The sequence below is a fragment of the Rhinolophus sinicus genome, chromosome 13 (assembly GCF_057876585.1).
Source record: "Rhinolophus sinicus isolate RSI-liver-muscle chromosome 13, RSI-T2T, whole genome shotgun sequence".
In the NCBI taxonomy this organism is placed as follows: Eukaryota; Metazoa; Chordata; class Mammalia; order Chiroptera; family Rhinolophidae; genus Rhinolophus; species Rhinolophus sinicus.
The window spans coordinates 17,234,042-17,261,449 of record NC_142513.1 but is presented as its reverse complement, the minus strand read 5'-3'; the positions used below and the strand labels follow the sequence as shown (position 1 = coordinate 17,261,449).

The following is a 27,408-nucleotide window of genomic DNA, read 5'->3' as shown; positions in this document are numbered from 1 at the left end:
GTTGGCTTTCTCATCCTGTGATGTTCTAGAACACTGAACTAGCGGCAATGCTCTTGCCCTTTCTTTTAGCTTTTGGCCATCTCTGTAGCTCTCTTCACACTAACATCTGCATCCCATCCTGCGCTTTTCTTAGCTGCCCACGTTCCCTTTCCTGGGCCCTTGTTTGGTACAATTTTAGCCAAGTGGTGAAGTGGTCCGTCTTCAGAGGCAGCCAGGTCTGAGGTAGAATCCCAGCGTTGCCATTCTCAGCCACTTGCTCGTGGGCAAAGTCATTCACGTGTTCAAGCCTGAGCCTCAGTTTTCTCATCTGTAAATTGGGGCAATAATAACAGCCAGTTGATTAATCATAGCAGGTCGTTAACCCTCATAACTGGATGAGAAGGACTAATTGATTTAATGGATGTAAAGTGCTTAACACCATGCCTGGCACTCAGTTAGTGCTGTGCTGTAGAAAGAACACCAAGGGCACAGGGCAGGGGGAGTGAGGACTGGGCTCCTGGGCGGGAGGACGGCGAGAGTGCCCTGGCCTGAGGGTGGGGCTGAAGGACTCCTGCGGGCAGCTGCCAGGTCGGGCTGCATGGACCGTGGAGGCTCGGGGAGGGTTATTGCTGCTTTGTTTCTTCGTACAAAATTCACACTGGTTGCGCTTCAGTCCTCGAGTCACACTCCTTATGGTGCCCTGTGTCCATGGGACTATGCACATGTCCCCAGGAGGAGAACATGTCCCCACTGTCCCATGGCCCCAAGAACAAGCAGCCCTGTGGGCCTGGGACCTGTCTTCCCTTCCTCTAGTCCTTCCTTTGTTCATTCACACAGGTGCTGTCGCTACAATACATTGAGTCCCTGCTATGAGCCAGGCTTCCTAGTGGGCACTGGGGACACCAGCCAATGAGATGGACATGTCCCTGTCCTCATGGAGCCCCAGAAACTAAATAAATAACGATATAATTCTTATGTACTAACTAATCACCTTCTAATTATAATTGGGATAGGCACTGCTGCAAAGCAAAAATGCAGGAACGCAGGGTACTGTGGGAGAGACTAAGTCGGGCAACCAGATTGAGATTGGGGTGATCAGGGAAGGCCTCTTAGAGGAGGTGACATTTTGCTTGGAACTGAAGGATGAAGAGGAGAGTGCTGGCTTAAGAGTGGGAATAAAGTGTGTGTGTAAAGGCCTTGAGTAGCTGAGTTTTTGTTTTGTTTTAGTTTTGGAAATGAAAGAAGCCATATAACTGAATCAGTGAGTGACTGGGGAGGGTGGTGGGAAGATGGGATGAGTGGGGGTGGGGAGGGGCAAAGACTTGCTGCATCTTGGAGGCAGTGGGAAGATGAGGTCACATTGCTGGGCACTGTGTGGGAAAGGAAGTGAAATGGAAAGGGAGGAGGGCTTGGTGAATGGGTACCCCACAAACATGACTGTGCAAATCACAAGGCCAGGTGGCAGCAGCTCAGCCCCAGGGCACCCCTGGCAGACGTAGATACTCCAAGGTCCACGTCTGGTGGGCAGACACCTCTGTTTTGCTGTCCCTGTTCCCCCAAAGCAGGAGCAGGAACCACACCTGTGGTTGCATGTTACTGACCAGCTCGAGGTCGAGCAGCTCTACTCTGTGGGGCAGAGCGGGTCAGGTGGCAAAGAAAACACAAGCTTGTCAGCAGTGATTTCTCCCCGCCAAGGCAGCCGCCACCAGCTTCCTGCCGAGAGGGGCCGGTTCAGCCTCACTTGCCACAGCTGGAGATGGAGGGGAGCAGATGGCCCTGCTTGGCCCAGATTCCAGCCAGATTGTCAGGGAGGTGTGGGCAGAGCGAGGGTGTTGGCGTCAGGAGCGGGAATACACAAGAGGAGGGCGGGAGGCACCTCTTTGCTATTGCCATGGGGTCTTGCCTGTATGAGGGGCGGTGGAGATACTGACGGTGGCTTCACTGTGGTCCTTGAATGAGCAGATGCTCAGAGCCCCCTGGAGAGAGACGGCCTCTGTCTTGTATGACCAGGTTGAGAGCTCTTGAGAAATGCAAGATGTTGATGGTTAGATCCTCAGCACCCAGCATAGGGCGGGGCCAGGCAGGAGCTCAGTGGTTGTTTTTTATTTTTATTTCTAAAAGAAATGATAGTAGTAGCTCTCAGGGGTTGTTTTAATTCATCCTCATAGCAACCCCACAAAGGAGGTGCTGTTGTGACCCCATTTTACAGATGAGGACACTGAGGCACAGAGAAGAAGAATAACTTGCTTGAAGCCACAGCTGAACAAATGCACGAGAACAGCTGAGTCACTCTGACAAACTGATGGTCGAGTCTGGGAGTTGAGGCTTTGGGGGCAGGGAGCAGAGCTGAGTGTGGACAACAAGGAAAGTGGTGGATGCTCCTAGCTGGAAGGGGGAGCATGCCCCCTCTTCGTGTTCCATAAGCTTCAGTGGAGCCCTTAGACCCTGCCAAGCTAGCTTCCTGTATTGTGTAAGGTGCTCAGAGAGCAAGAGATAAGCCTGGGGAGGTTGGGAAACAGGACTACTGAGCAGGTACGGCTGAGCAGGCTGTGCACTGCACAACTCCCGAGCAAGCCATTCACACAGATGATGATTATATGATTCCCCTGGAGTTGTGCAAGGTGGTAGCCCTGAGGGTGGGACCACACCATGCAGGATCTGGAAGACAAGGGTTAGCAAACCTTTTCTGTAAAGGGCCCGATAGTAAACATTTTAGACTGTGTGGGCCACACTGTCTCTACTGTAACTACTCAACTCTGCTGTTGTGGAGTGACAGCGGTCATAAGTGATACGGAAATGAATGAGTGCAGATGTGTTCCAATAAAACTTTATTTACAGAAATAGGCTGCCTGCCAGATTTGGCCTATGGGCCGTCGTTTGCTGACCCCAGTGAAGGCCACGGAAGGATTTTGAACTTTATTCAAAGAGCAATGTGGAGCCCGGAGAGTGTTCTAAGCAGGGAGTGAGAGGAGGCAAATTTACATTTAATACCGTCCTGAAAAATTTGACTGTGTCCCGCCTCTCTCCCCCCCCCCCCCCCCCCAGGGCTACATGTTTGCAAGAAGAGGCTTGGCCTGGGACCGGAGGGCCTCTGATGCTTTCAGAGGTCACTGCTGTCCATTCTCGGTCACCTCTTCCTCACGCCAGCTCTCAGCACAGGTCTGGTCCCTCAGATGGGCTCCCGCAGTGCCGGTGCCCCTTTCTGACCTCAGGGGCAGAGGAGAGCAGGCCTGTGCTCATCAGCCTGGGCTTTGAAATCAGAGGGTCTCATTTCCTTCTCTTGACCATGTATGACTGTGAGCTGCACTTTCCTGAGCCTGTCTCCTCTTCTCCATAAGGGGATAATTACAGACATAAAGCCGTGGAAGAAAGTGGTCCTGCATTGACCTGGGTGCATAAAAAGGACTCAGTAAGAAGACACTGTTGCTAGAAGCATCTTTTGTCTCACTGAACCCCAGAGGCAGGAGAGCCTGGTCGTGCACTGGCTGGTGGGGTCTTTGCTCCAGTGAGCTGTGTCCAGAACCAGGCTCCCAGCTGGAGCCCAAGTAGAACTGCTGAGGGGACCTTGGCTCATGAATAATACAGGCTCCTTAGAGATGGGGGTGACTTGTCCCACCTCTTGGACTGAAAATAACTGCCCGCCCTTAGGGTAATTACATGTTTTGGGCTCCCACACTGCATGGAGAACACCCCTATAATTATTGAGCATAAAATGCTGCATTTGGCAGCTGAAGCTTAATTTCTGCTTCAAAGAGTATCTCCTGGATAGGAAGCCTGGTCCACCACCCACCCCCATGGGATTTGAACCCTTGCCTCATGTGAGCAGAACCTTCCAGAATCCCATCCTGGACAGGGACATAAAGGCCACTTCTACTCTCCCAAGGCCATCTGTCAGGCCTAGGACACCCCCACTGGCCTGTGGACAGGCTGGGTCTTGTTGCTCAGTGGCTTTGCCATATATCTCCTCTCATGGCCCTCAGGCTGGGACCAGCTACCTGGTCATCCACCGCTCTGCAGGAGGGACCCATGAGCAGTGCTGCTTATCACAGACACGAGCCATTTGGGGTCAGCACCAGAGGGCGATGGAGAGGCTGTGTCCTTGGTCTGAGCTAAGGAGCTGCTGATTAGGTCACAGTCCTGGAAGGGTTGTTGAGGAGTTACTGTGTGCCAGGCCCTAGGCAAAGAGCAGTAAGTGCCAGGACACTGCCCTGCCTTCTTGGGGCCTAGTGTCCCATTGCAGACAGACCCAAAGCCCATGTTTACCCAAATAGTTATATAATTGTAATTGTGATAAGGCTATAAATGAGAGGCATAGGGGTAATGGGTACATAGCAGGGGTGTGGTACCCTTATCTGGGGAGTTTGCATTGAGACCTAAACGATGAGGAGTGAGGCAGGTGTGTGTGTGTGTGTGTGTGTGTGTGTGTGTGTGTGTGTGTGTGTGTTTGTGTTAGAGATGGATGAAGGTAGATGGATGGATGGATGGATGATTAAATCGTCCAGGCAATGGGAACTGGCTATGCAAAAAGCTCAGGCCAGAGGAAGTATGGTGACCCTAGCTGACACAAGACTGTTATGGAAGATGTTTGGACTTTACGAAATGAGACTGCAGAGGTAGGTAGGTAGGAGCACTGTGTACAGCCGAGCAAGTTGTGTGCCACACTGCTCCAGGGGTGCCAGTCTTATAGGCCACAGTGTGAACGGTGCCCCCTGGAATTGTGCCAGATGGAGGCCTGCAGGTAGGGATAAACCCATGGTAAGTGTTTTGGACATTGTTCCTGGAGTAGTGGGGAGCCGTGGAAGGGTTTTAGCCTTGGTGATGGGGCTAATTTCCGTTCATAATGCCCCAAAAAGTATAAACAAACAAGACTATTTGTGTCAGGGCCTGGGGAGAGTGGGTCTTACCTGGGCCCCCTGAATACCTGCGCACCTGGTGTGGGACGGGATGCTCACTCCTCTCCCCTCTGTTGCAGTACGCTACTTCCTGAAGAATAAGGTCAGCCCTGACTTGTGCAATGAAGACGGACTCACAGCCCTGCACCAGGTAAGGCTGGGCTCCCCGCCTGGGTACGTGCCCCATCTCCCTGCTTTTTCCCGCCCGGAACCCTCAGGGAGGAGGGAGGGAAGGGAAGCTGCAGCTGCCCCATCTGAAAGGATCTGTCTGCTTCGGGGATGTGTGTGTCTGTTACAAACACATCACAGAGCCATTGTGCACACACGTGTGATACACACACAGTCTCCGTGGACAGGGAGCCTTTGTCTACTGCATCCTCACGGCCCAGCAAAGGGTTTGACAAACAAAGCGAGTTTGTTTGGGGCTTGACAGTTTCAGAAGCACATTCGTTCACACCCACCAAGGCATCCATCTACCTTGGTGACAAAGGTGATTGACAGAGGAGTTATGTGACCTGCTTAAGGTTAGAGTCATGAACTATAGCCGTGAACAACATACCTCCTTTCTAAGGAAGTGCAATGGGTTCAGCCCCCTTGGCCGGGAAGGGCTGCTGGCTGTCATCTCTTACCTGGACGCTGCATCAGTCTCCTAACTGCTCCCCAGCATGGAGTTGGCCCTGCCATGATTCATTCTCCATGCAGTGGCCACAGGGATGCTCAAGCCAAAAGTCTACTGGTGGTACTTGGAGTGTTCTGGTGTCTTCCCACAAGGCTCCACGAGGCCTGGCCCCTAATGAGCCTTCATGCTTCCTGGCAATCTGAGCTGCAGCCACATGGCTTTTTGGTTCCTTGCACACACTGCGCTGCTCTACACCACACTTCCCATGTGCACTGGTTATCCCCAGTGGACAACAAGAGCCTGAGAGCTGCGCTGTGATGTACCTGTCCTTTTCTCCTGGGCACCCCCTTTGTTTGTCATTTTAGCCATTAGTGTGATCATTTGAGGTTGGTCCCCGCTATCCAGACTCTGAGCTGCGCAAGGGCAGAGCCCATGTCTCTTGTTCTTTGGTCTATCCCAGCATCTTTCTCCATGCTGGCATACAGTGGTGCTCAATATGTGCATACTGACTTAATGAATGAATGCACTGAAGACTCCCTGTGCCCTGACCCAAGTTTCTGAGCGGGTGGACGTAAATGCAGCCTGGCAGACAGGAGGCCAGGCTGCTGGAACCCTGGGCTGGTGAGAGACTCTCCATCACCCTATGAGGGCAGGAAGGGATGGATGGAGATCACTGCCCTACCGCTAAGCCCCCAGGACAAGTCCCCACCCTGCGGCATCAGCCAGGTGGCTTCCTGTGTGTCCATTCTGCCTCTCCTCCTGTCCCATAAGGCTTCAGCTGTCCACAGATTCTAGCTATGTGTCTTGGGCAAGTTACTTAAGCTCTCTGTGCCTCACTTTCCTCATCTGTAAAAGAGGAAAACAAGTACCCATCTCACTGAGTTGTTACGAGGATTAAATGAGTTCACATAAAAACCCTACACGCATCACTTAATGCTGGATAACTATTAGATAGCATTATTATTAAAATGTGTCACATGTTCATTTCTCTACAAAGCCACTTGTTTCACTTATATGAAGTGTGGATCGATTCTCACAACAACCCTTGGAAATAGTATTATCCCCATTTTACAGCTTAGGAAACTGAGGCTCAGGGCTAGCACTGTGTAATAGAAGTGCCTATGATGATGGAATGTTCTGTACATCTGCACTGTCCAGTATGGTAACCACCAGCCACAGCAGTTACAGAGCCCTCCAAGTGTTCTGAGGATTAAATGAGGCAAAGCACCGCCAAGGGTTAGCGAGGTGCGAGGGGCGTGGCCTTGGGAACTGCTCAAAAAGCCCTCACTATTGTTAGTGACCGTGTGGCGTGTTATTACTACCTCCGTTGCGGGGCTGTCTTTATTGTTGTCATTGTAATCACGAATGCTCCAACACAACAAGGGAGCATGTTGAGAAGAGCTTCCCGTGCCTGCGAAGGAGTGTGCATTTGCTTCTCCTGACAACAGGGAGCCTTCAGAGGTTTGTAAACTGAGAGCAACATGTGTGGATTAATGAGGGTGTGCGGAAGAGGAGCGGCAGGGAGGCGGGAGAGGTGACGAAGCCTCAACCAAGGCAGTGGGAATGGAGCAGCGATTTAGGAGATGGGATTCACATCCGGTGATACATTGGACGTGGGAAGTGAGGAGGCGGAGGAGTCATCCAACTGCCAGGTGCCGGTTTCCACCTGGGGGAATACAGGAGGGGAGGCCTGCCCACTCCACCACGTGCCCCCCCACTCCCGCCCTCGCATTGCACCCCTGCACCCAGACCCCATCCAGCCCTTGCTCAGACCCTGTCTCCTAGGTGCAGGCTGCTCCAGCCCCTGAGCCTCTCTCTCACCAGATGGCAATTCTAAGTGCACAATCCTCTTCCCCCTCAACCTGAGGCCCTCCCCCACCATCCTCATGTTTTCTGCAGCCCCTGTGGGTGGGGGTTTCTGGCCCTCCGGTCCCCTGACTCCAGGGGGCTGCTTCTTCTCCTATAGACCGGGGCCTTCCTGACCCATGTCCAAGTGACCGCCTGAGGCTCCTCGCTTTTCTCCGCCGCCTCACTCCGGCGCCTTTGGCGCCCTCTGCCGGCAGCGCCGCGCCACTGCATGTTCTCACCCCGACCTGAGGCAGCGCCCCGCCCCACCTCACGTCATCACCTGGGCCCTGCCTGTCCGGAGAGATGCCGTCAGACCCAGCCAACCCCAGACTGGCTGGCGCAAAAAGAGAACCTGGGTCTCTGGCACCATACGTGTAAATGACTTCTCCTTTCCCGCACGTCCTCTGGCTCTGAGCCCTGGCTCCGCGGGGGATGGTGGTGCTGCCCCATTCCCATCCCCATCCCCACACCCACAGGAGGCCCCCCCTCCTTCTGCTGCCATTTAGTCACTTGTCCCCATGCCTACGGTCCACTTCTGCAGGCTAGGCTGCCACCATCTCTTAACTGGGTGATTTCAACATAGATCCTCACCATCCCTCTTCTCCCCAAAGAAGCGTGCACACGCAATCTGTTCTCCACCTGCAACAACAGGAGGGTTTTTTTTTAAGCACCTCTGATGGTACTGCCGCTCTGAGGCTCTGAGTATAACTCTGCCACGTCTCCCATTGCACTGAGGGCCGAACCCTTCCCTGGACAGGCTGTGCTGAGCACAGTCCCCTGCTGACTTCTCCATCCTGCAGTCTGTAAAGTGGCGTCCTCCTCTGTCCTCGCCTCCCCTCCCCTAGCCTGAGGCCTCTCTGTCACCTGGGAATCTTTCACTCTCTGTCCCTGGGGTTAGGGGCTCCAGTGGCTGTCAGAGTCATGTGTCTCTTTGAGGGGCTACCGGCTCCTGACTCTTCCCTCTCCCTGGGGCTGACCCACGTGTGGACAGGCAGAAGCACAAACATGGCTGTCTTCTTGCAAAGACTGTCTGGGGACCCCCAGAGCCCTCACTCAGAGTTGGGTTCTCTAGGGGGAGGTTTGGTTACTTGGCACTTACCCAAGAACTGAGCTCCTGAATCAGAAATTCCTAAGTTAAGGATTTCAAACTATGATCGATCTAGGGCCACACCTTGGAGGCCACTGCTGGGAAGGGGAACCCTCCTAATCGCCCCAGCTTTCCCCCTTCCCTTGCTTCAACCTCTGCAGCCCTGCTTGAATCTATTGGTTATCTAAGTTAGAGTTCTCCATACAATTTTGTTTCTGGAATTAAAAAGAAATGGTTTTAAAACCTCATTCAAAAATTTGTTTCATTCCACCAACTTTCAAAGCATTTTATAGCTGATTTTATAAAAAATATTATCTTTATATTTTTGTCCTGTATATGATAAACGTACTCACCAGGAAGCAGGCTCAGAAAGGTTAAGAGACTTGCCCAAGATCACACAGCATATACCTATTGGATCTGGGTTCAAATTCAGGCAGTTTGGCTCCACTGTCTTCCTTGTGGCCTCTCCGAGTGAACTTGGTGTGTCCTCACCAGAGCTTGGGTCCTTGCCTGGAGCTCACCCTGCCTTTGTCGCCCCCCCCCCCGCAGTGTTGCATCGACAACTTCGAGGAAATCGTCAAGCTGCTCCTTTCCCACGGTGCGAACGTGAATGCCAAGGACAACGAGTTGTGGACGCCCCTGCATGCCGCGGCCACCTGCGGCCACATCAACCTGGTGAAAATCCTCGTTCAGTAGTACGTGCCCCTCTCTCCCCCAAAAACAGCCTCCCCTCGGCCTTCGCTTTTTTCTAAGTTCTTTTTTGTGTGTCTTTCATCTCTTTCCTCTCCCTCTACTTTTCTCTCTGCCCCTTTCTCTGTGCCTCAGTGCCTGTCATTTTCTCTTTCTCCCTACATCCTCTGGTCATCTCTGCCTTTCTCTCTGTTTCTACCTCTCTCCTCTCTTTTCCCTAAACGCCCTTCTTCTCCACCTCGGTGTGTCTTTCTCTCTTTTTCTTTCCTTCTCTCTCTCTCCTTCACTCTGGTCTCACTCCGTCTTTTGCACTTTGTGTCTCCTTCATTATCTCTCTCTCCATTCTCTTTCTTTCCCCCAGATTTTATTGTGGTAAAAGGTACATGACATAAAATTTACCATTGTAACCATTTTTAAGTGTGCAGTGAAGTGGTATTAGTACATTCACATTCTTGTTTAAGTACATTTACACCAACCATCTCTAGAAGTCTTTCATCTTCTCCAGCTGGAACTCTACTTCCATTAAACAATAACTTTCCATTCTGCCTCCCCCACTACCCCCCAGCTCCTGGAAACCACCATTCTACTTTCTCTATGGTTTTGACTACTCCAGTTACCTATGTAAGCGGAATCGTATACCATGTTTCCCCGAAAATAAGACCTAGCCGGACAATCAGCTCTAATGCGTCTTTTGGAGCAAAAATTAATATAAGACCCGTGTTTTGTTCCAAAAGACGCACTAGAGCTGATTTTTCGGCTAGGTCTTGTTTTCGAGGAAACACGGTAGTATTTGTCTTTTTGTGACTGGTTTTATTTCACTTAGCATAATATCCTCAAGGTTCATCCGTGTTGTAGCAAATGTCAGAATTTCTTTTTTAAGGCTGAATAATATTTTTATTCCCTAAATGCCTGCACCACATTTTGCTTATCCATTTTTCTGTCGATGGGCACTTAGGTTGCTTCTAGGTTTTCACTATTGTGAATAATGCTTCTATAAACATGTCTCAAGATCCTGCTTTCAATTCTTTTGAGTATACACCCAGAAGTGGATTTGCTGGATCATATGGTCGTTCTATTTTTAATTTTTTGAGGGACTGCCATACTATTTCTCACAGCAGCTGCACCATTTTACATTCCCACCAAGAGTAAACAAGGGTTCCTGTTTCTCCACATCCTTGCCAACACTTACGCGTATTTTCTGTTTTTTTATGTTGTTGTTGTTGTTGTTTGTAGTAACCATCCTAATGGGTGTGAGGAGGTATCTTATTGTAGTTTTGATTTGCATTTCCCTAATGATTAGTGATGTTGAGCATCTTTTCATGTGTTTATTGGCCATTTGTATATCTTCTTTGGAGAAATTTCTATTCAAGTCTTTAGCCCATTTTTGAATTGGGTTGTTTGATTTTTTGTTGTTGTTACTGAGTTTTAGTTCTGTATATATTCTGGATATTAATCCCATACCACATATATAATTTGCAAATATTTTCTCCCCTTCTATGGGTTGTCTTTTTACTATGCTGTTAGTATCTTGATTTTTAAAATTTTTAAATTTTCATGGAGTCCAGTTTGTCTATTTTTTCTTTTGTTGCCTGTGCCTTTAATGTCGTATCAAGAAATCATTGCAAAATCCAATGTTGTAAAGCTTTTGCCTTATGTTTCTAAGCGTTTTATAGTTTTAGGTCTTATATTAAGATTGTGATCCATTTTGAGTTAATTTTTAAATATGGTGTTAGGTAAGAGTTCAACTTAACTTTTTTGCAGGATATCCTGTTTTCTCAGCACCATTTATTGACAAGACTTAACTTTCCCCATTGAGTGGTCTTGTCGAAACTCCTTATACCATATATGTGAGAGGTTCTCTAATCTTTCTGGGCTCTGTATTCTATTCCATTGGTCTATGTGTCTTTATTTCAGTGACATACTGTTTTGATTATTGTAGCTTTGTAGTAAGTTTTGAAATCAGGAAGTGTGAATTCTCTATATTTGTTCTTTTTCAAGATTGTTTTGGCTATTTGGAATCCTTGAGATTCCATATGAATTTTAGGATGGATTTTTCTATTTCTGCAAAAAAAAAATTCATTGGGATTTTGATAGGAATTGCATTGAATCTGTAGATAGTTTTGAATAGTATCGACATCTTAAGAATATTAAGACTATCAGTCCATGCACATGAGATGTATTTCCACGTCTTCTTTAATTTCTTTCAGCAATGCTTTGTAGTGGTCATTGTACAAGTCTTTTGCCAAAGTACTTTACTCTGTCTGGTGCTGTTGTAAATGAACTTATTGTTCGTAATTTTCTTTTCATATTATTCATTGTTAGTGTATAGAAATGCAATTTAGTTGTGTGTGTTGACCTTGTATCCTGCTAGTTTGCTAAATTCATTTTCGTTCTAACATTTTTATGTGGACTCTTTAGGGTTTTCTGCATATAAAATCATATTATCTGTGAATAGAGATAATTTTACTTCTTCTCTTCCCATTTGGATGCCTTTTATTTCTTTTCATTGCCGAACTTCCCTAGCTAGAGCTTCCAGTATTGTGTTGAATAGAAGTGGCAAAAGCAAACATCTTTGCCTTGTTTCTGAACTTAGGGGGAAAGCTTTCAGTATTTCACCATTAAGTTTGATGTTCACCGTGGTTTTTCTCTCATATGGCTTTTATTGTGTTGAGTTAGTTTCCTCCTATTCCTAGTTTGTTGTGTGCTTTTAATCATGAAAGCTTGTTTAATTTTTGTCAAATGCTTATTCTGTATCAGTTGAGATGCTCATATGGTTTTTTCCCCCTTCATTCTGTTATTGTACATCAATTACTATACATCAGTCAATTTTTATATGTTGAACTAGCCTTACAGTACACAAATAAATCCCCATTTGGTCATGGTGTATAATCCTTTTAATATGTTGCTGAATTGGGCTTATTAGTATTTTGTTGAGAATTTTTCCATGTGTTTATAGGGATTTTGGTCTGTGATTTTCTTTTCTTGTGGTGTCTTCATCTGGCTTTGGTATCAGGATATAGTTCTCTTTTGTTAAATATCTTTTTCTCTGTTGGTCTCCAAGAGTCTGTGAGTCTGTGTTTATCTCTTCTGCTCTCTTTATGTGTTATTCCCATTTTTGTTTTTCTTGCTATCAAAAAAAAGGCAAGCGTACTTTCTGGGTCCTGCCCCCCAAATTCTGTTCATATGTTTTTCTTTGGAGCAGAACTTGCTTTTGGGGGCTCTGTGCAACAGTATCTTTCCCAGGAATAAGGCCATGTCTCTCTATACTGCTCTGATGGTCTTTTCCTGCCCTGAAATTCTTTCTAGCTTGCTCAAGTTCTACAAACACATAAAAAAAGAGCAACATGCAATTTTAAGTGTATTCCATTAAATTCATCGAATAATTTATGGGCACTTGAGCTGGGCCAGGCCCTGTACACTTAGTGTAGCGGGCCAGCCGCCACGAGTCGAACGGTTCCTGACAAGGGGAGTGGGAATGAAAAAAAAGACACTCACACATATGATGATGGCGATCGCGGACTTCAGTGATCCTGAAGATGCTGAGTTTATTCTGTCCCCAGAATTTATACCTTCTGTGGACGTGCAGTTTAACAAGTACAAAAATGCATTACCTAGTTAACAGTGAATCTTTAACTTTAACACAGGAGACACAAAATTTACTGAAACTCCCATATGTAATTATCTTATCAATTGCCCTGATAGGCATCAGCCTTCTGTTCTGGGAACTGGCCACTCCCACCACATTCCTGAGCAGCATGCAAGCACTCTCCAGATGCAGGCAGAGACAATTGCTTCAGGGGGAGGAAATAGGTTAAGTATAAACCGAGCCATTCTGTTAAGGCTTTAAAGTTAACTGCAACCATGGCTCCCCACACTTAGGGATGCAAAAGTTCTGAAGAACCAGGTAGGAAATCAAGTGATTTCAGTACCAGAGTGAGACCAGTGGGTTGGGGTCTGAGAAGATCCAGGAGACTATCTGAGTGTAGGGAGTCAGGAAGAATGGCCAAGAGCAGGTGACCTTTTCTGGAGGTCTTGAAGGACAGCGGGATCCACTGGGTGGCTGCTGGGGGGATGGAGATGACAATCCTGCTGCCTTGGCTCAAAGCAGTGGATTAGCTTGCCCAAGGGTACACAGGAGCTCAGAGAGGTCACACTAGAGGGCTGTTAGCCTAAACGACTGGCTAGTGGCCCATGCCTGCGCCTCTGATGAGAATCTGGATGTGGCTAAGTCTTCCTGGAGCATCGAATGCCCACTGCCCAATCAGTAACGGTGCGAGTGGAAAAGGAGGGTGCCAGCCTGGTACAGTGAGTCCCCAATGCTGATCTGTACCAGACACCTGTGGGGCATCGGTTTAGAATATATAACCTGAGCCCCACCCGCAGAGTCTCTGTTTCAGGAGGTCTGGAGTGAAGCCCAGGACACTGCATTTTATTTTAGGAGTTCCAGGTAATTCTGCTGCAGGGCATCCCAGGACCATGTGTAGGAACCATTGGCCCAAAAGGCAGATTCTGCCAGGGAGCCCCAGGCTCTGTCCTGTCCCTGTGCTGGTCAGCCTTTTGGGCAGGGACTTGGAACAGGAGGTGGGGGGTAGCCAAGAATGTTTCTATAGGTGGGCAACGATGAAAATAGAACATGGAGAAGTAAAAAGAACTGGCCCAGGAGAGACCCGGGTTTGAGTCTTGACCCTCCCGCATCCTAGCTGTGTGACCTTGGACAAGTGACTGAACCTGTCTGAGTCTTTGTTTCCCCTTGAGTGAGGTGCGGCCAACAGTGCTGACCTGATACATAAATAAGATGATGTATATAAAGGGCTTAGATCAGGCCTGACTCTAAGCAGATGCCTGGTAAGTGATGCTGCTGCCGTTAATGTTATTTTCATTATTGTCACCAGGGAGGACTTTGACATCTGTCTCCAAGCCTGCCTGCTGGCTCAACAGAGCAGAAAGCTAGGGGAGGTCCTAGGATTTTGGCTTCTTCACATTCAGGGCCCCCAGGATCCTAAAGTCGCTATTCTTTCTGGGGTGCACTTTAGTGGTGGGGGGGCTGAGGGCACAGTGGGGTTGTGGGTGAGAGGCCAGAGAGCAGAAGCAGCCAGACCAACCCTAGCCACACCTCCCTGGCCCTCACTCTGGTCCTTTCTCTGCAGTGGCGCCGACTTGCTGGCCGTCAACTCTGATGGGAACATGCCTTATGACCTCTGCGAGGATGAACCCACCCTGGATGTCATCGAGACGTGCATGGCCTACCAGGGTAAGAGCAGGGCACACGCCATAAAATGGGCTCAGGGCCGTGTGGCAGGGAGCAGCTCTTAAATGAACGCAGGTGAACAAGTTAGCGAGCTCCATACCTGCCTGCCTCATGCTCAGCGCTCAGTAAAGGGGACGATGGCTCCCCATTATTATTGTTATTGTGTGATTAACAAGATGAGACATAAAAGGACCCAGGAAAACGTGCTGTACAGAAGGAAGGTATTGTTCTCCTCTGTGTCACCCACACACGCGGGCGGCCTCAGCTGGCCTTGTCTCCTCTTTGTCAGCTGTGACAATTCAGTAAACATTCACAATAAAGATATATTCCCATTTGGGAAAATAATAAAAAGTCAGGAACGTTCGCGGGTGCCTGCCAGGCACCACACTGGCTGCCAGGGGCCGGGATAAACAAGATGTGGGCTGTTCTCAGAGCACAAATGAGCTTCAGAGAGGAAAAAAAATGTAGCGATCTGAGAGACCAGCCTGCCCCATCTCTGCATACACACTTCGGAAGCGCCTCCTCAGCAGGAAATCTCAAATCCAGACCCTCGACTGCAGCCCCTGATCCTGCCTGGGGTCCTGCTCTTGTGTTTCTTCCCAGATCCCAGCAATAACTGCCAATTTGCTCTCTCCATTCCCTGACACCCCAGCTTTCACTGCTCATCTTCTGCAGAGGGTCGTAACCGTTTTATGGACCCCTCCTCAGAACAATGTTTTTCAATGCAGTTACTCAAGTCATAGGACTATAAAGGAAACCAATTATATTAAAATAAAACTACCATAGTAGTTTAAAATGTGTTATCTGCAAACTTTATTAATTCATGGAACAATAAGATAATATGATATGAAAGCACCTCCAGTTTCTGTTGGTGACGGAGTCACGGGCACTCCTAATTCTACTGTGGGTTTCGCGTATGTTCTAATGGAAGGAAGTGCTCTATTTCATTTAAAGGTTCGTGAAAATAAACATGTGATTTCTTTCTCCTTTCAATTTTACAGACCCACCCTGAATTCTATCCAGGAATGTTTAATCTAATGGACCTTTTCATAGAGCATGCCACTCTCTCCTTAAATACCATCAGTAGCTGCCAATGACACTTAAACTTTTTTAGCCAGAGATTCAGGCTTTAAAATGTCTTTCTGGGTCTCTCCACCTCAATTTATTCAACTCTCCATTTAAAAGTTATGTACTCATTGATTCAGTCATTCCCATGACCAAAATTTGTTGGGCCTCATGCCAGGTGCTACAAACACAACTGTGCAAGAGATGACGGGCACACACAGAAACCCTGGGCAGCGAGGGTGGTCAGAGGAGGGCCGTGGGGAGGGGATCCAGGCCAGACCTAGAAGATGAGATGGAGCCAACTATTTGAGCAGCTGGAGGTGGGTAGTGGGTGGTGGGGATTTCCAGATAGAAGCACAGCCTATGGAACAATAACTGATACCATTACAGTGCCTACTGGGTGCCAGGCAGGGAGGGCCCTTGCTCTGTGGGCCAGCGCATGGTGTTTGTGTTCACTGGGCCAGGAAGACAACAACCTATGAGCGTGTCCATCTACCCTCTTTACTGGCAGAGCCTGGGGAGCGGGAGCCTTGCTTCCCCCATGTGCCCTCCACCCCCCTCGTGGTCTCAGCCTGGGGGTGCTGACTTCGTCCCCCCTTTACCGCAGGCATCACTCAAGAGAGAATCAACGAGATGCGGGCGGCTCCTGAGCAGCAGATGATTTCAGACATCCACTGTATGATTGCAGCAGGCCAGGACCTTGACTGGATTGATGCCCAGGGTGCCACGCTGGTGAGGACATGGGCCAGAACCAAGACCAGCTCGGGCTGAAGTGGGCCAGCCCCGGGTGGAGACCACACCTCTACAGCTAGGGCTTCTGTTTCCTCCCAGCCAGTCTTCTGCTGGCTTCCTAGGGCTCTCATCTCTAGCTTTCACCTTGGCCGGACAGTTGGTTTCTCTTTGCTTTGTCTCCTTTTGCTCCTTCACCCATTCCCATGGTGCACTTGTCATCACATAGGGCTCTCTAAGAATGTCAATCATTTACTGAGTGTTCATCATGTGCTAAGTATTTTATGTATTTTTCTGGGCAATGGAGCAAGCAGGATAACTAAGGGCTGCAAGGTGGCGTCCTCCACCCGGAGGCTTTGAATGGTGCCAGGTCAAACAGCTGGAGCCTCAACGTGGGGCTTTCCCTTATTGGATGTATTGATTACTATTGCTACATAACAAACTTCCCCAAAACTTAGCATCTTAAAACAACAAGAAACATTTATTATCTCACATAATTTCTATGGGTCTGGGAATTGGGAACAGTTTTGCGGGGTGGTTCTGGCTTGGGGGTCTTTCTTGAGGTTGCCGTCAAGATGTCAACTAGGGCTGTGGTCATCTGAAGGCTGGACTGGGGCTGGAAGATCCACTTCCAAGGTACCTGGCAAGTTAGTGCTCGCTTTTGGCAGGAGGCCTCAGTTTCTTACCTCCTTAGGACCTCTCTTAAGGGCTACTTGAATGTCCTCACAACACGGTGGCTGCCTCCTCTAGAGTGATTAATCCCAGAGAGCATAAGGTAGCAGCAGCAATGCCTTTTATGACCTAGCCTCAGAAATTGCACACCGCCCTTTCACAATATCCTATTTGTTAGAAGTGACTCACTCAATATGGCCCACATTCAAGGGAAGAGGAATTAAGCGCCATCTTTAAAGAGAAAGAGTTTGTAGACATATTTTAAAAACACCATATTGGATCTGAGACCCCTTCTACAGGGCTCAGAACAGAGTAAGGACCCAGTAAATGCTGTTGTCTTAACCACGGGGGCTCTAAGACCAACCACAGGGAAGAAAAGCTCACCACTCCTCCTTACCTCCTAGGTCCATATTGCACACTTAATAATCCTCTGCAATATGGCTGGTATTTCTGCCTCATTCTACGCCATTCTACTGGCCCCGAGAATGGTCTGGGACTGGGGTCAGGGAGACGACTATCCCACCTCCAAGTGTGGGACGAGCCGCTAGGGAATTCTCCCTTCTTTCCTCTCCTTCAGCTGCACGTAGCTGGAGCCAACGGATACCTGCGTGCCGCGGAGCTCCTCCTGGACCATGGAGTGCGTGTGGATGTGAAGGACTGGGATGGCTGGGAGCCACTGCACGCGGCTGCCTTCTGGGGACAGGTAGTTCTCACCCACAGTGCTGTCAAGGAGGCCAGCACCGGGTCACCTTGATGTCCTTTGGGCTGGGAGTTGGTTCAAAAGAATACAAGACCCGCTTAAGGTATTGAGGACAGCTAGTACGTGGGATATGAAAAGGCCTAGAGAGTTTGCAAAAACATTTGGCAAGTGTTCCAACAGGGTGATCATCAAATTTGCCAAATTAGAAAATTCCCCGTGTTTCTGCTGTGAGTAGTTTCTCCATTTGTTTCCCAGATAGAAAACTCTGGTTACAGCTTTTGCAGTCCCTCCATGGACACCTGGCAGACCTAGAGTTATAGCCGACTCCTTTTTCTTCTGTCCCTTGGCCCAGGCATGCTGGAGAGGTGCCAAGTCCACTGCAGCCCAGGTTTTCTGGTTCCAGGGTACAGAGCCTCCCCTGAGAATCAACTTTGCCCCATCATTCTTTGGGTCACATCCTAAGAGGCCATGGGCACTCTCTCCACCTTCTAGGTTTTCTGAGCCTTAGGAAGGGGGAACATGGGCTTCTTCCTGTGTTTCAGATGCAGATGGCAGAGCTACTGGTGTCCCATGGGGCCAGTCTCAGTGCTAGGACATCCATGGATGAGATGCCAATAGGTAAGTCCAGCACAACACCTGGTACACACATAGGCACTCACCAATCTCTGGATGGGTAGAGAGATAAATGGATGAGTATGTGGTTGGACAGATGCTGGGTTGGTGTTTAGATGGATCGATGGATGAGCGAATAAATTAATGGATGATAGATTAATAAATGGATAGCTGGGTGGATGCACAGATAGATAAACCTATGCATAAGTGGATGAACATATGGATGGATGGGTGGCCTATGGGTGGATGGATGAATAAGAGAGTGGGTAGGTAGAGGATGAATCTATAGATGGATGACTGGGTCAGGGAATAGATGGGTGAGTGAAAGGATGAGGTGGGTTTGAATGGGTAAGGCGATAGGATTACAACGTCTTTGCACACTCTCTTGTTTATGCTACATGGGGTACATGCTTGTTTCTGTTGATACTTTTCATGTCAGTGGAGAGTTGATGGCCCCTCTTGGAAACTATCAAAGGTGTATGACTCCTTCTGTCATAGCTGGGAACCTTAGGAGTGCATGGAACCTGGATTTCCTGTTTTTATTCTCCTCGAAGGATTGGGTTGTAGCCCAGGAAATAAGACTGGATTTGTTTGCTCCCCTCCCGGAATGCCCCAAAGGGTGCTGGGAGTTTCCAGTGGGTTGGGATGGCAGCTCCTCTGATCTGGAGGGCTCTCGGGGGCCACCGGCCTCTGTACTGCACCCCTTCCCACAACAGACTCCTCTGCCATTTCAGACCTGTGCGAGGAGGAAGAATTCAAGGTCCTGCTGCTGGAGCTAAAACACAAGCACGATGTGATCATGAAGTCACAGCTGAGGCACAAGTCGTCCTTGAGCCGGAGGACGTCCAGCACGGGCAGCCGTGGGTACGTCAGGGACTGGGCCACCAGGGGTCCCTTGCATATTCCTGCCCATGGTGCCTGGATGCAGCCTCCAGCACCCCCTCTCTCCTTTCAGGAAGGTGGTGCGTCGAGCCAGCCTGTCAGATAGGACCAACCTGTACAGGAAGGAGTATGAGGGAGAGGCCATCCTGTGGCAGCAGCGGAGTGCGGCCGAGGATCAGCGGACCTCGACCTACAATGGGGACATCAGGGAGACCAGGACAGACCAGGAGAACAAGGACCCAGTGAGTGCCTCAGGCCCCAGTGTGAGCCACTGCCGTGGGAGGAAGACAGGGCCCCTGCCTGCTCCTCTCTCCTCATCTGAGAGCCTTCAGGAGGTTAGCTGGGCAGGGCCCTTAAACCCTCTGGATCGCATCTGATGGTGGCAGCTACCGTGGTTAACGAGGCGAGCCTAGGGTCTGTCTCAGCCAGAGCTGGGAGCGTTGGCTCATAGCAGAGTCTCATACTCGACAGGGAGTGCGTGACAGCCATATGCCTGCTTGTGTTCCAGCGGATCTCATTCTGGGCTTTCCAGGAGAGAGGTTCCATAGGGCAGCCGTGCCGGGAACGGAGGACAGTAAGATTCCTGGGGGGGGAAGTGTAACAAAATGTTGAGAACTGTGTTTACCAGAACACATCTGATTGGGAGAAATTTTTTGGACAACTGAGTAGGGTGCTGGTCGCACCTCCCAGAAGCCTGCCCCAGGAGTAGCTAATGGTCCCGGGCGTGAAACTGCTTCCCGAGGAGGAAGCCGTACTGGTTTCCTGACACTGCTGTAATACATTACTACTGCCAAGTGGAGGCTGAAAACAACAGAAATTAATTTTCTCGCAGTCCTGGAGGCCAGAAGTCTAAAAAGCAAGGTGTCAACAGGATTGGTTCCTCCCGGGGAATCTGCTCCATGCCTCTCTCCCAACTGGTGGCTCAGGCGTTCCTTGGTTCTTGCTAGGATGCCTCCAATCTCTGCCTGTTTTCACATGGCCTCCCCCTCCTGTGTATGTCTGTGTCTCTGTTTTCTCTGGTGAGAAATACACCAGTCATTGGATGAGTGCCTACTCTGATCCAGTCTGACCTCATTTTAATTTACCGAATGACATTTGCACATCCCTACCTGCACATACGGTCCCATTCAGAGAAGTGGGGGAGAAATAAATGTTGTGGAGACCCCGTTTGACTCAGTACCGAGGCCCTCAGGTCCATGCATGGCTGCTGCCTGCTGAGTGGGGCAAGCAAGTTTGGGGCCTGAGCAGCATTGCTGGGGACGAGAAGGGAGAGGCTGACTGTACCTGCAGTGGTCAGCCTTGTTGGTTCTTCCGTCACTCAATGAGCAGCTGAAAACATTTCTAGAGTATTGCTTTGGCAGTATGCAAAATGATGAGCTACCCAGTGTGCCCACACATAACCATGGGACTGTTCCCTTGTGTGAACAGGGAGGTCACGTGTGGGCTTCTCTCAACAGCAGGAGTGAGGTACCTATGGAAGGGAATCCTGACACTTTGCTCTGTCTCGTCCTCAAGGTTGGGGGTTGGGGGAACAGAGTTGTAGATTGAAATCAAGTCACATTTCAGATGCCTCCCAGCTATGCTTTATTTATCTTTCTTTGTGATTTATCTATTTCTTGGAGAGCTTTCCAAAAAAGGGGGATTCTTGGAATCCCAAGTCAGCACATGGAGATTGCCTTCATTATTTTTACCAGCTGTGGAATATTCCAGTACAAGGACTTGCCATAATTTCCCACCTGCCGAATGATGACTTCCAGGCTGTGATCTTCTGGGGGAATATATCTGTGAAACAAAGTCCTAGACATGGGCTTGCTGGTGCAAAGTATGCATTCTCCTTTAAAAAAACAAACGAACAAAAAATTTTGATGGTGTGATATTGTCCTTCAAAGAGATTGTGGCAGTTTACATGCCTAGCTATTTTTCAACCCTTGCCAACACTAAGAGCAAACTTTAAAAATGTTTTTCAGTGTGATAGGTAAAAAATGTGTTGTTTTAATTTTTATGTCATTAATTATTAGCGAGGTTGAGTATTTTTTCCTACGTTTACAGGCTATGTTTTGCTATGAGCTGTATATTGGTGTCCTTTGTTAATTTTTTTCTGTTGGGTAGTCCATTTTTAAAAATAGACTTTTAAGAGCTCTTTATTTATTTGATAAATCGGTCCCTTTTCTATCATATATGATGTAGATAGTTTTCTAGTTTTGCCATGAGTCTTTTGACTTCGTTTACGGTGATTTTTGCTAGGCTTTACATTTTTGTTTTTGTCAAATGTATCCATGTTTTCATTTATAGTTTCTAGGCAGCAGCTACTTTTAAAGCTCTTGTTATCCAGGAATTTCTGGGTATAATGGGCCTCTGGGTAAGAATCTGCCATTTGGAGTAGAGATATGCTGGGAATAGAGAAGAGTGATTGATTGCAAGTGACCAGAAACCCAACCGAAATCGACTTACACAAAAAAGGAGTTTGTTGGCTCATGTCACTGCAAAGTCTGGGCCCAAGGGCTCAAAATACATCATCAGGAATGCAGTATCTATCTATCTATCTATCTATCTATCTATCTATCTATCTATCTATCTATCATCTATCTACCTATCATCTATCTATCTATCTATCTATCTATCTATCTATCTATCTATCTATCTATCTATCATCATCTATCATCTATCTATCTATCTATCTATCTATCTATCTATCTATCTATCTATCTATCTATCTATCTATCTATCAACTCTGTCTTCCTTCGTGTCACCTTCACTGTCAGGAAGACCCTGACATGGTGTCTCCCCAGCCCCCAGCTTATATCGTTCTTACCGCACACAATTCCTACAGAAACAGAACTTCTCTTTCCTAAGCATTCTAGCCAAAGTCCCAGGGTTGAGTTTCATCAAACCAATTTCAGTCAAGAACCCATAGCCGAAGCAATTCCTGTAGTGAATATGTTGACTGTCCAGGCCTGGGCTCATGGCCTAGCCCCTGGAGCAAAGAAGGGGGTTGGTCAGCTCTACCAAAACACATGCATTGGTGAGTTCCTGAAACCAAAATGGAGGTCCTATTACCCAGGTAGGGACAGTGGATGGAGGACAGGTCCAGGCAATAATTCCCTCAGCAGAGGTGCAAGTGGGGAGTGGGTTCAGATGCTCCAGCCAGCTGGTAATGTTCTCCTTTCACCCTCAGAACCCCCGGCTGGAGAAGCCCGTGCTGCTCTCTGAGTTTCCCACCAAGATCCCACGGAGTGAAATGGACGGGCCTATTGAGAACGGCCTCCGGGCCCCGGTCAGCGCCTACCAGTACGCACTGTCCAATGGGGATGTCTGGAAAGTGCATGAGATGCCTGACTACAACATGGTCTACGGCAGCTCTGGCATGGCCGATGCCACCCCACCCTGGAGTGGCTACAAGGAACAGAGCCCCCAGACGCTTCTGGAGCTGAAGCGGCAGCGGGCTGCAGCCAAGCTGCTCAGCCACCCCTTCCTGAGCACCCACCTGGGCGGCGCCATGGCCAGGACGGGCGAGAGCAGCAGTGAAGGCAAGGCCCCCCTGATTGGAGGCAGAACTTCACCATACAGCAGCAGTGGGACCTCAGTGTATTACACGGTCACCAGCGGAGATCCCCCACTCTTGAAGTTCAAGGCCCCCATGGAGGAGATGGAGGAGAAAGTCCATGGCTGCTGCCGCATCTCGTAGTCTCCATGTGATGGAGGAGAGAGAAGCTTTGGGGACGGGTCCTTGGAATCCAGGCCAGCCCAGCATCCCTGGCTGGGGAGGCTTCAGAGGGCAGCTGGGGGGGAGGTGGGATCCGCTTTCCAGAGGAACGCCGACCCCACCTCTCAGCCAGCTGCCCATAGCGTCACCACTTCCCTCAGTTCTGCTTCCTGCTGCATCGTCTGCCATCAGAAACAAGGCCTGTAGTGGCTTCTCGACTCACCCTGCTGTCAGATTTTGGGAGGGAGGACTGGGATTCCAGTTCTGTTGGTGGTAAAGGCTTCTCTGGACCAGGACTCGCAAGTCCCATACCAGCGGGCACACCCACACACACAGGCGCACACACGGGCGCGCGTGCGCGCGCGCACACACACACACACACACAGGTATGCACACACCCACACTCAATCAACATTTGTAGGGATGACAGCTGGGCTCATGGGAAGCAGGTAGGACTGAGAATTTGTGGGCTACTCCTAAAAGGATTGCAGTTAAAACTCAGTTTTTATCACCACTGCCAATGTGGCTTTAGCAGGGGAGGAGGCCTGCTAAGCTGACACCCAGAGTCCCGCCCAGAGTCCTACTAGGGCCTGGGCCACCATCCACATGTGGCAGGAACAGGAAGTCCTCTCTGTTCAGAGGGAGCCATGAACCCACATGGGTCAATGAAATGGACATAGGCTGCTCCTCACGGCCGTGTCCATCAGGAACCAGCTGTGTGGCCACCAGGGTCAAGGCGGAAAAACCAGGCTATTCCATTCCTGGAAGAATTCAAATCCCATTTTGCTCTTGGATGGAAGCATCAAAACATGGACGGGGGTAGGGAACAAAGTTAGTGTTTCCAAAAGTGCATTTGATACAAGAATTCTTTTAGGCTGTAAAACTCTAGGCGAGAGGTAACTAAATTTGGCTGCTTTCGTGGATAGTATTGTGGTCACTAGGTTTTACTGACTGGTATTAGGAAATGAGCTAAGTGAACAGCTTTGGTTTGTAGGGCTTTTCTAAGAAGAGGGGCAAGTTCATGTTGGTCATTTCTGCAAACATCTCTGGGAACCATGGCAGAGCCCAGTATCCTGGCTCATCTTTGTGAATGTTCAGTTTCAGTCTAGCGTATCTCAGTCAGCCCTCCTCAGACGGAGTCATCAGAGTGAGCGGCGAGGGGCTGCTGCCGCCCTCTCCTCCCCGAGTGAATGCTCAGGACCCGAGGCCCAGCTTTGCCTTTTCTGGAGTGTTCAGTGAGATAAGTTTGCCAGTTGGCCCTTGTGAGTTCCTGCCTGGCTCAGGGGTTCCCAGCCTGCTCCTGCCAGAGTGGTGATGCCCCAGGGCTGCAACTCCAAGGTGCCCCTGGCCACCATCCTGCACTGCATTCAAGAGAGCGGTGCTGGGGCTGGAGGGGGGTCTCGCCCCAGCCCTACAATTTCATAGCCCCAATCTCTCTGATGCTGGGGAGGTTGGACCACATGGGCAGGCTGTCCACCACCTCACCACTGCATTCTTTCATGAGCCCCTGTGAAATCATTGCCTATGAGTTGGGCACTGTCCATAGGCTCAGCTAAAACCTATTGGTGTAACTAATGAGCAGGTTCGTTTCCTGCTCTGTGCGCCTTTAATTTGTCCTAAAACTACCTCCTTAGAGCTCTGAAGGAGCCCCCTAGATCCAGAGTCTGATTTGGGAGACCAATCTGGGTTCCCTTTCACCCTCTTCTTTCTGAGCCTATGAAAAATTCTCCCTAAGCGGCACTTGGGCCAAGGGGCTGGGGCTGGAGAAGCCCCCCTTGTACCACAACCCTGGTGATGGGTCTGCTGTTTGTCACCCCCATTGCCCCCCTAACCCAGAGAGAGAGAGCTGGGTCCCTGAAGGCCTGGCTGATGCTTTACCAAGACTAGGGCAGCTGGCCTGGAGAACATGGGGCACGGGGGAAGTTACTGTGCCCCTAGTGGCTCCTGGATGCAGGAAGGGTCTTAGCACCAGGCCCCCCATACCCCAGCTCCACGCCAGATCCAGTCTAGGGTGGAGGGGCCGGTCAGGAGTCTGCAGACAGTTGTGTATGATGCCTCCCACGTCCCTCAGGTCTGGGGCGAGCTCGCCATCATCTCAGCCTGTGGCTGGAGCAGGGCAGGGATGATCTAAAACACACATACCTTTGGCTTTAAAATAGTGTTTAGATCAGACTAACACTGAAGTTCCTCTTGAGCTGACTTGAGCTGCAAACTGGGGAGTGCACACTCCTCAGGAAAGAGCTGTGCAGGGTTTTGGATCTGTTAGCTCAGGAGCCAGAGACAGGAAGCATTTATTGCCCACTTTGAGCCCTTCTGGCCATTCCCCCTTTCCCCCTTGCTTCCTGCCTCTTGGGTCATTCCTCTGCCACCCAGAAGGCTGGGAAGCCCAGCTCCCCGATAGGAGCCAATTACAGACTCTTGGGCACTAGCTCACATTGTCAGTAAGGGACAAACTATTCCCTATTAGGGCTTCAAGTACCTGGGGTACTTTTCCTGTAGGTCTCTTAGGTGTTGAAGGAAGAGCTGGGGCTAAGGTCATCCATTTATCCATTCATGTAGTTTATTAAGTAGCTGTGACATACCAGGCACTATATTAGGGTCTGGGAAAAAAGGAGGAACAAGATAGAGTAAGGAGACTGTCCGTTACAATGTTCATCCCTTGAGAACCATAGGTGTCAGCAGCAGCCATTCAATTCACCTGAGACAGAGTGACTGCATCCCGATCCAGCATCCCTTTGCTTTTCAGCTCCTAGACTCCCTAGAGTATGAATCCCTTAAGCCAGGAAACAGCTGTCATGGCCACTCCTGGATGACATTTGCCACTAAACGCAGATGCTGGATCTTGGGTTCCAGGCAGACACCATCCCAAGTCCCTCTGGAACTCTCAGGGATAGCTGCCTTCAGTCCAGCCTCTTTGGGGCACTGTGTAACCGCAGTTTGAGGTCAGTGTCTAGAAGAATACAGAGTCTGGAATTTACTGCCCTATACATCTCAGGTTCTTAAACTCATTGTCTCTTGCTCATTTCTTATGTATCTTCCTGCCCCACCAAAGGCTAATAGGAGGGGAAGGAGCTTTCCTTTAACATCAAAGCCTTTCCTCGTGATGCTGCCTCTCTTCCTGGCAGGCAGGTGTGGATGAAGGAGCTAGGAGAAAGCTGGCAATTGATGAAACTGCACTGTTTGATCCGTGTAAACGGGCTTAGAAAGTTAACACGGGTGTGGCCCCATCCTACCCCACCACAGTTTGCTGGCTTTGTAATAACACGAGACCATTTGGGTTATCGGTCAGGTACCTTTGGGTCTTGGGCTCTCTCTCCCACCTGCCTTCCCAGAGCAGGGCACTGGGTACTTTCCAGAAGGCGCTTCTTACCAGATGCTCAGCAGGACTATATTTAACTCTTGCTATCGTAGCCTGGGGACAGCCTCCCCTTCCCCAGGGCACATAAGAGCAAAGGGTCCTGTGGTCCGTGGATAACCCCACAGAAGTGACCCTCTTTGCCGCAAGCTATAGCCCTGTCCTCAACAGGAGTCTCTCGCTGGCCAGCTGGCCAGAGGGCCTGCTTCCCATGGGCATGTAAGTGCCGCAGTGCGGGGCCTGGCTCTGCACACCCAGGACAAGTCTGCAGACCCCCAGCCCTCCGCAATAATTCACCAGACCAGAAGCCACTGATGTACAGAGAATACTTAAGAAAAATGTATTTTATGTGAAAAAAAGTTAAAACTCTGTATACTGTATCAGCAGCTTTGTGTAAAAATGGCAATCAAGAGAGTCTAATATATTTAAAACTTTTTTTTAAAAAAAATCTTTGCGGATCTTTGATATTGTATTGAAGTAACTTCCAGGTAGCGCCTCACCAGGTAGACTGTGGCCCAACCACATCCCAAAGGGGCACGCCCCTGAAGTTGCTTCCAGCTGCCAAGGCCTGTGACGGAATTCGCTGTTAAGAGTTTTTAATTAAGATTATTAAATTCCTTTTAATAACACGGGCTAGTGTGGCTGTGGTCATTGCTGTGAACTCCCTTGAACTGTGCTGACTTGAATTCACAAAGAGGTGATGATACCTGGGGTAGAAGATGGGGGATCCCTGCCCCCCCCACCACAGAAGGCTCTCCTATGAAGCCCCTGAAACAGAAGGATCTCTGAAGTCTCAGACATGGAGCAGCTAGCAGATGTCTTTCTAGACTGGGAGATGGTGAAATTTGGTGAATTCAAGAAAAGGTGGATGGTTGGGAATGAACTTTCACTCTGTCAATATTTCCTTTGGGAGTCCCATATGTACATATATATGATACTATAGGACTCCATGTTAATGTGTATATATGTATATGTATGTGCATATGTGTATGTATATATGTATGTATATATATATATATATATATATATATATATATATATATATATATATATATATATGCCGGGGGTGCCAAAAAATGTATACAAGTGGACACTTTGGTCAACGTTGCTCAAGCAGTAGTTCGCCATAATCAGAAGTGCCTGGCCGCTGATGGTAACCACTTTGAGCACCTCTTATAATTGCAGAAGTCAAACGTGACTTGTATTCATCTTTTGTTATCGGTATATATTGAGTGTTACAATTTTAATACAGTTTTCCTTTCTTAAAATGTATATACTTTTTTTGGCACCCTCTGTGTGTGTGTGTGTGTGTGTGTGTGTGTGTGTG

General features: G+C 49.0%; 1 protein-coding gene across 3 annotated transcripts in view; it reads left to right on the top strand.

Annotated features, from left to right (window-relative positions):
• Nucleotides 1-26,710, top strand: part of PPP1R16B (protein phosphatase 1 regulatory subunit 16B) — a 92,606-nt gene extending 65,896 nt beyond the window's left edge. For all 3 annotated transcript variants that reach the window (XM_019749132.3, XM_088789127.1, XM_074318344.2), the window contains exons 3-11: nucleotides 4,952-5,022; nucleotides 8,975-9,120; nucleotides 14,263-14,366; nucleotides 16,036-16,160; nucleotides 17,407-17,532; nucleotides 18,072-18,147; nucleotides 18,876-19,005; nucleotides 19,097-19,265; nucleotides 22,199-26,710. In XM_019749132.3, the coding sequence (XP_019604691.1) occupies nucleotides 4,952-5,022; nucleotides 8,975-9,120; nucleotides 14,263-14,366; nucleotides 16,036-16,160; nucleotides 17,407-17,532; nucleotides 18,072-18,147; nucleotides 18,876-19,005; nucleotides 19,097-19,265; nucleotides 22,199-22,708 (1,457 nt within the window). In that variant the 3' untranslated portion in view covers nucleotides 22,709-26,710. The remainder of the gene's footprint in view (nucleotides 1-4,951; nucleotides 5,023-8,974; nucleotides 9,121-14,262; nucleotides 14,367-16,035; nucleotides 16,161-17,406; nucleotides 17,533-18,071; nucleotides 18,148-18,875; nucleotides 19,006-19,096; nucleotides 19,266-22,198) is intronic.
• Nucleotides 26,711-27,408: the final 698 nt, after the last annotated feature.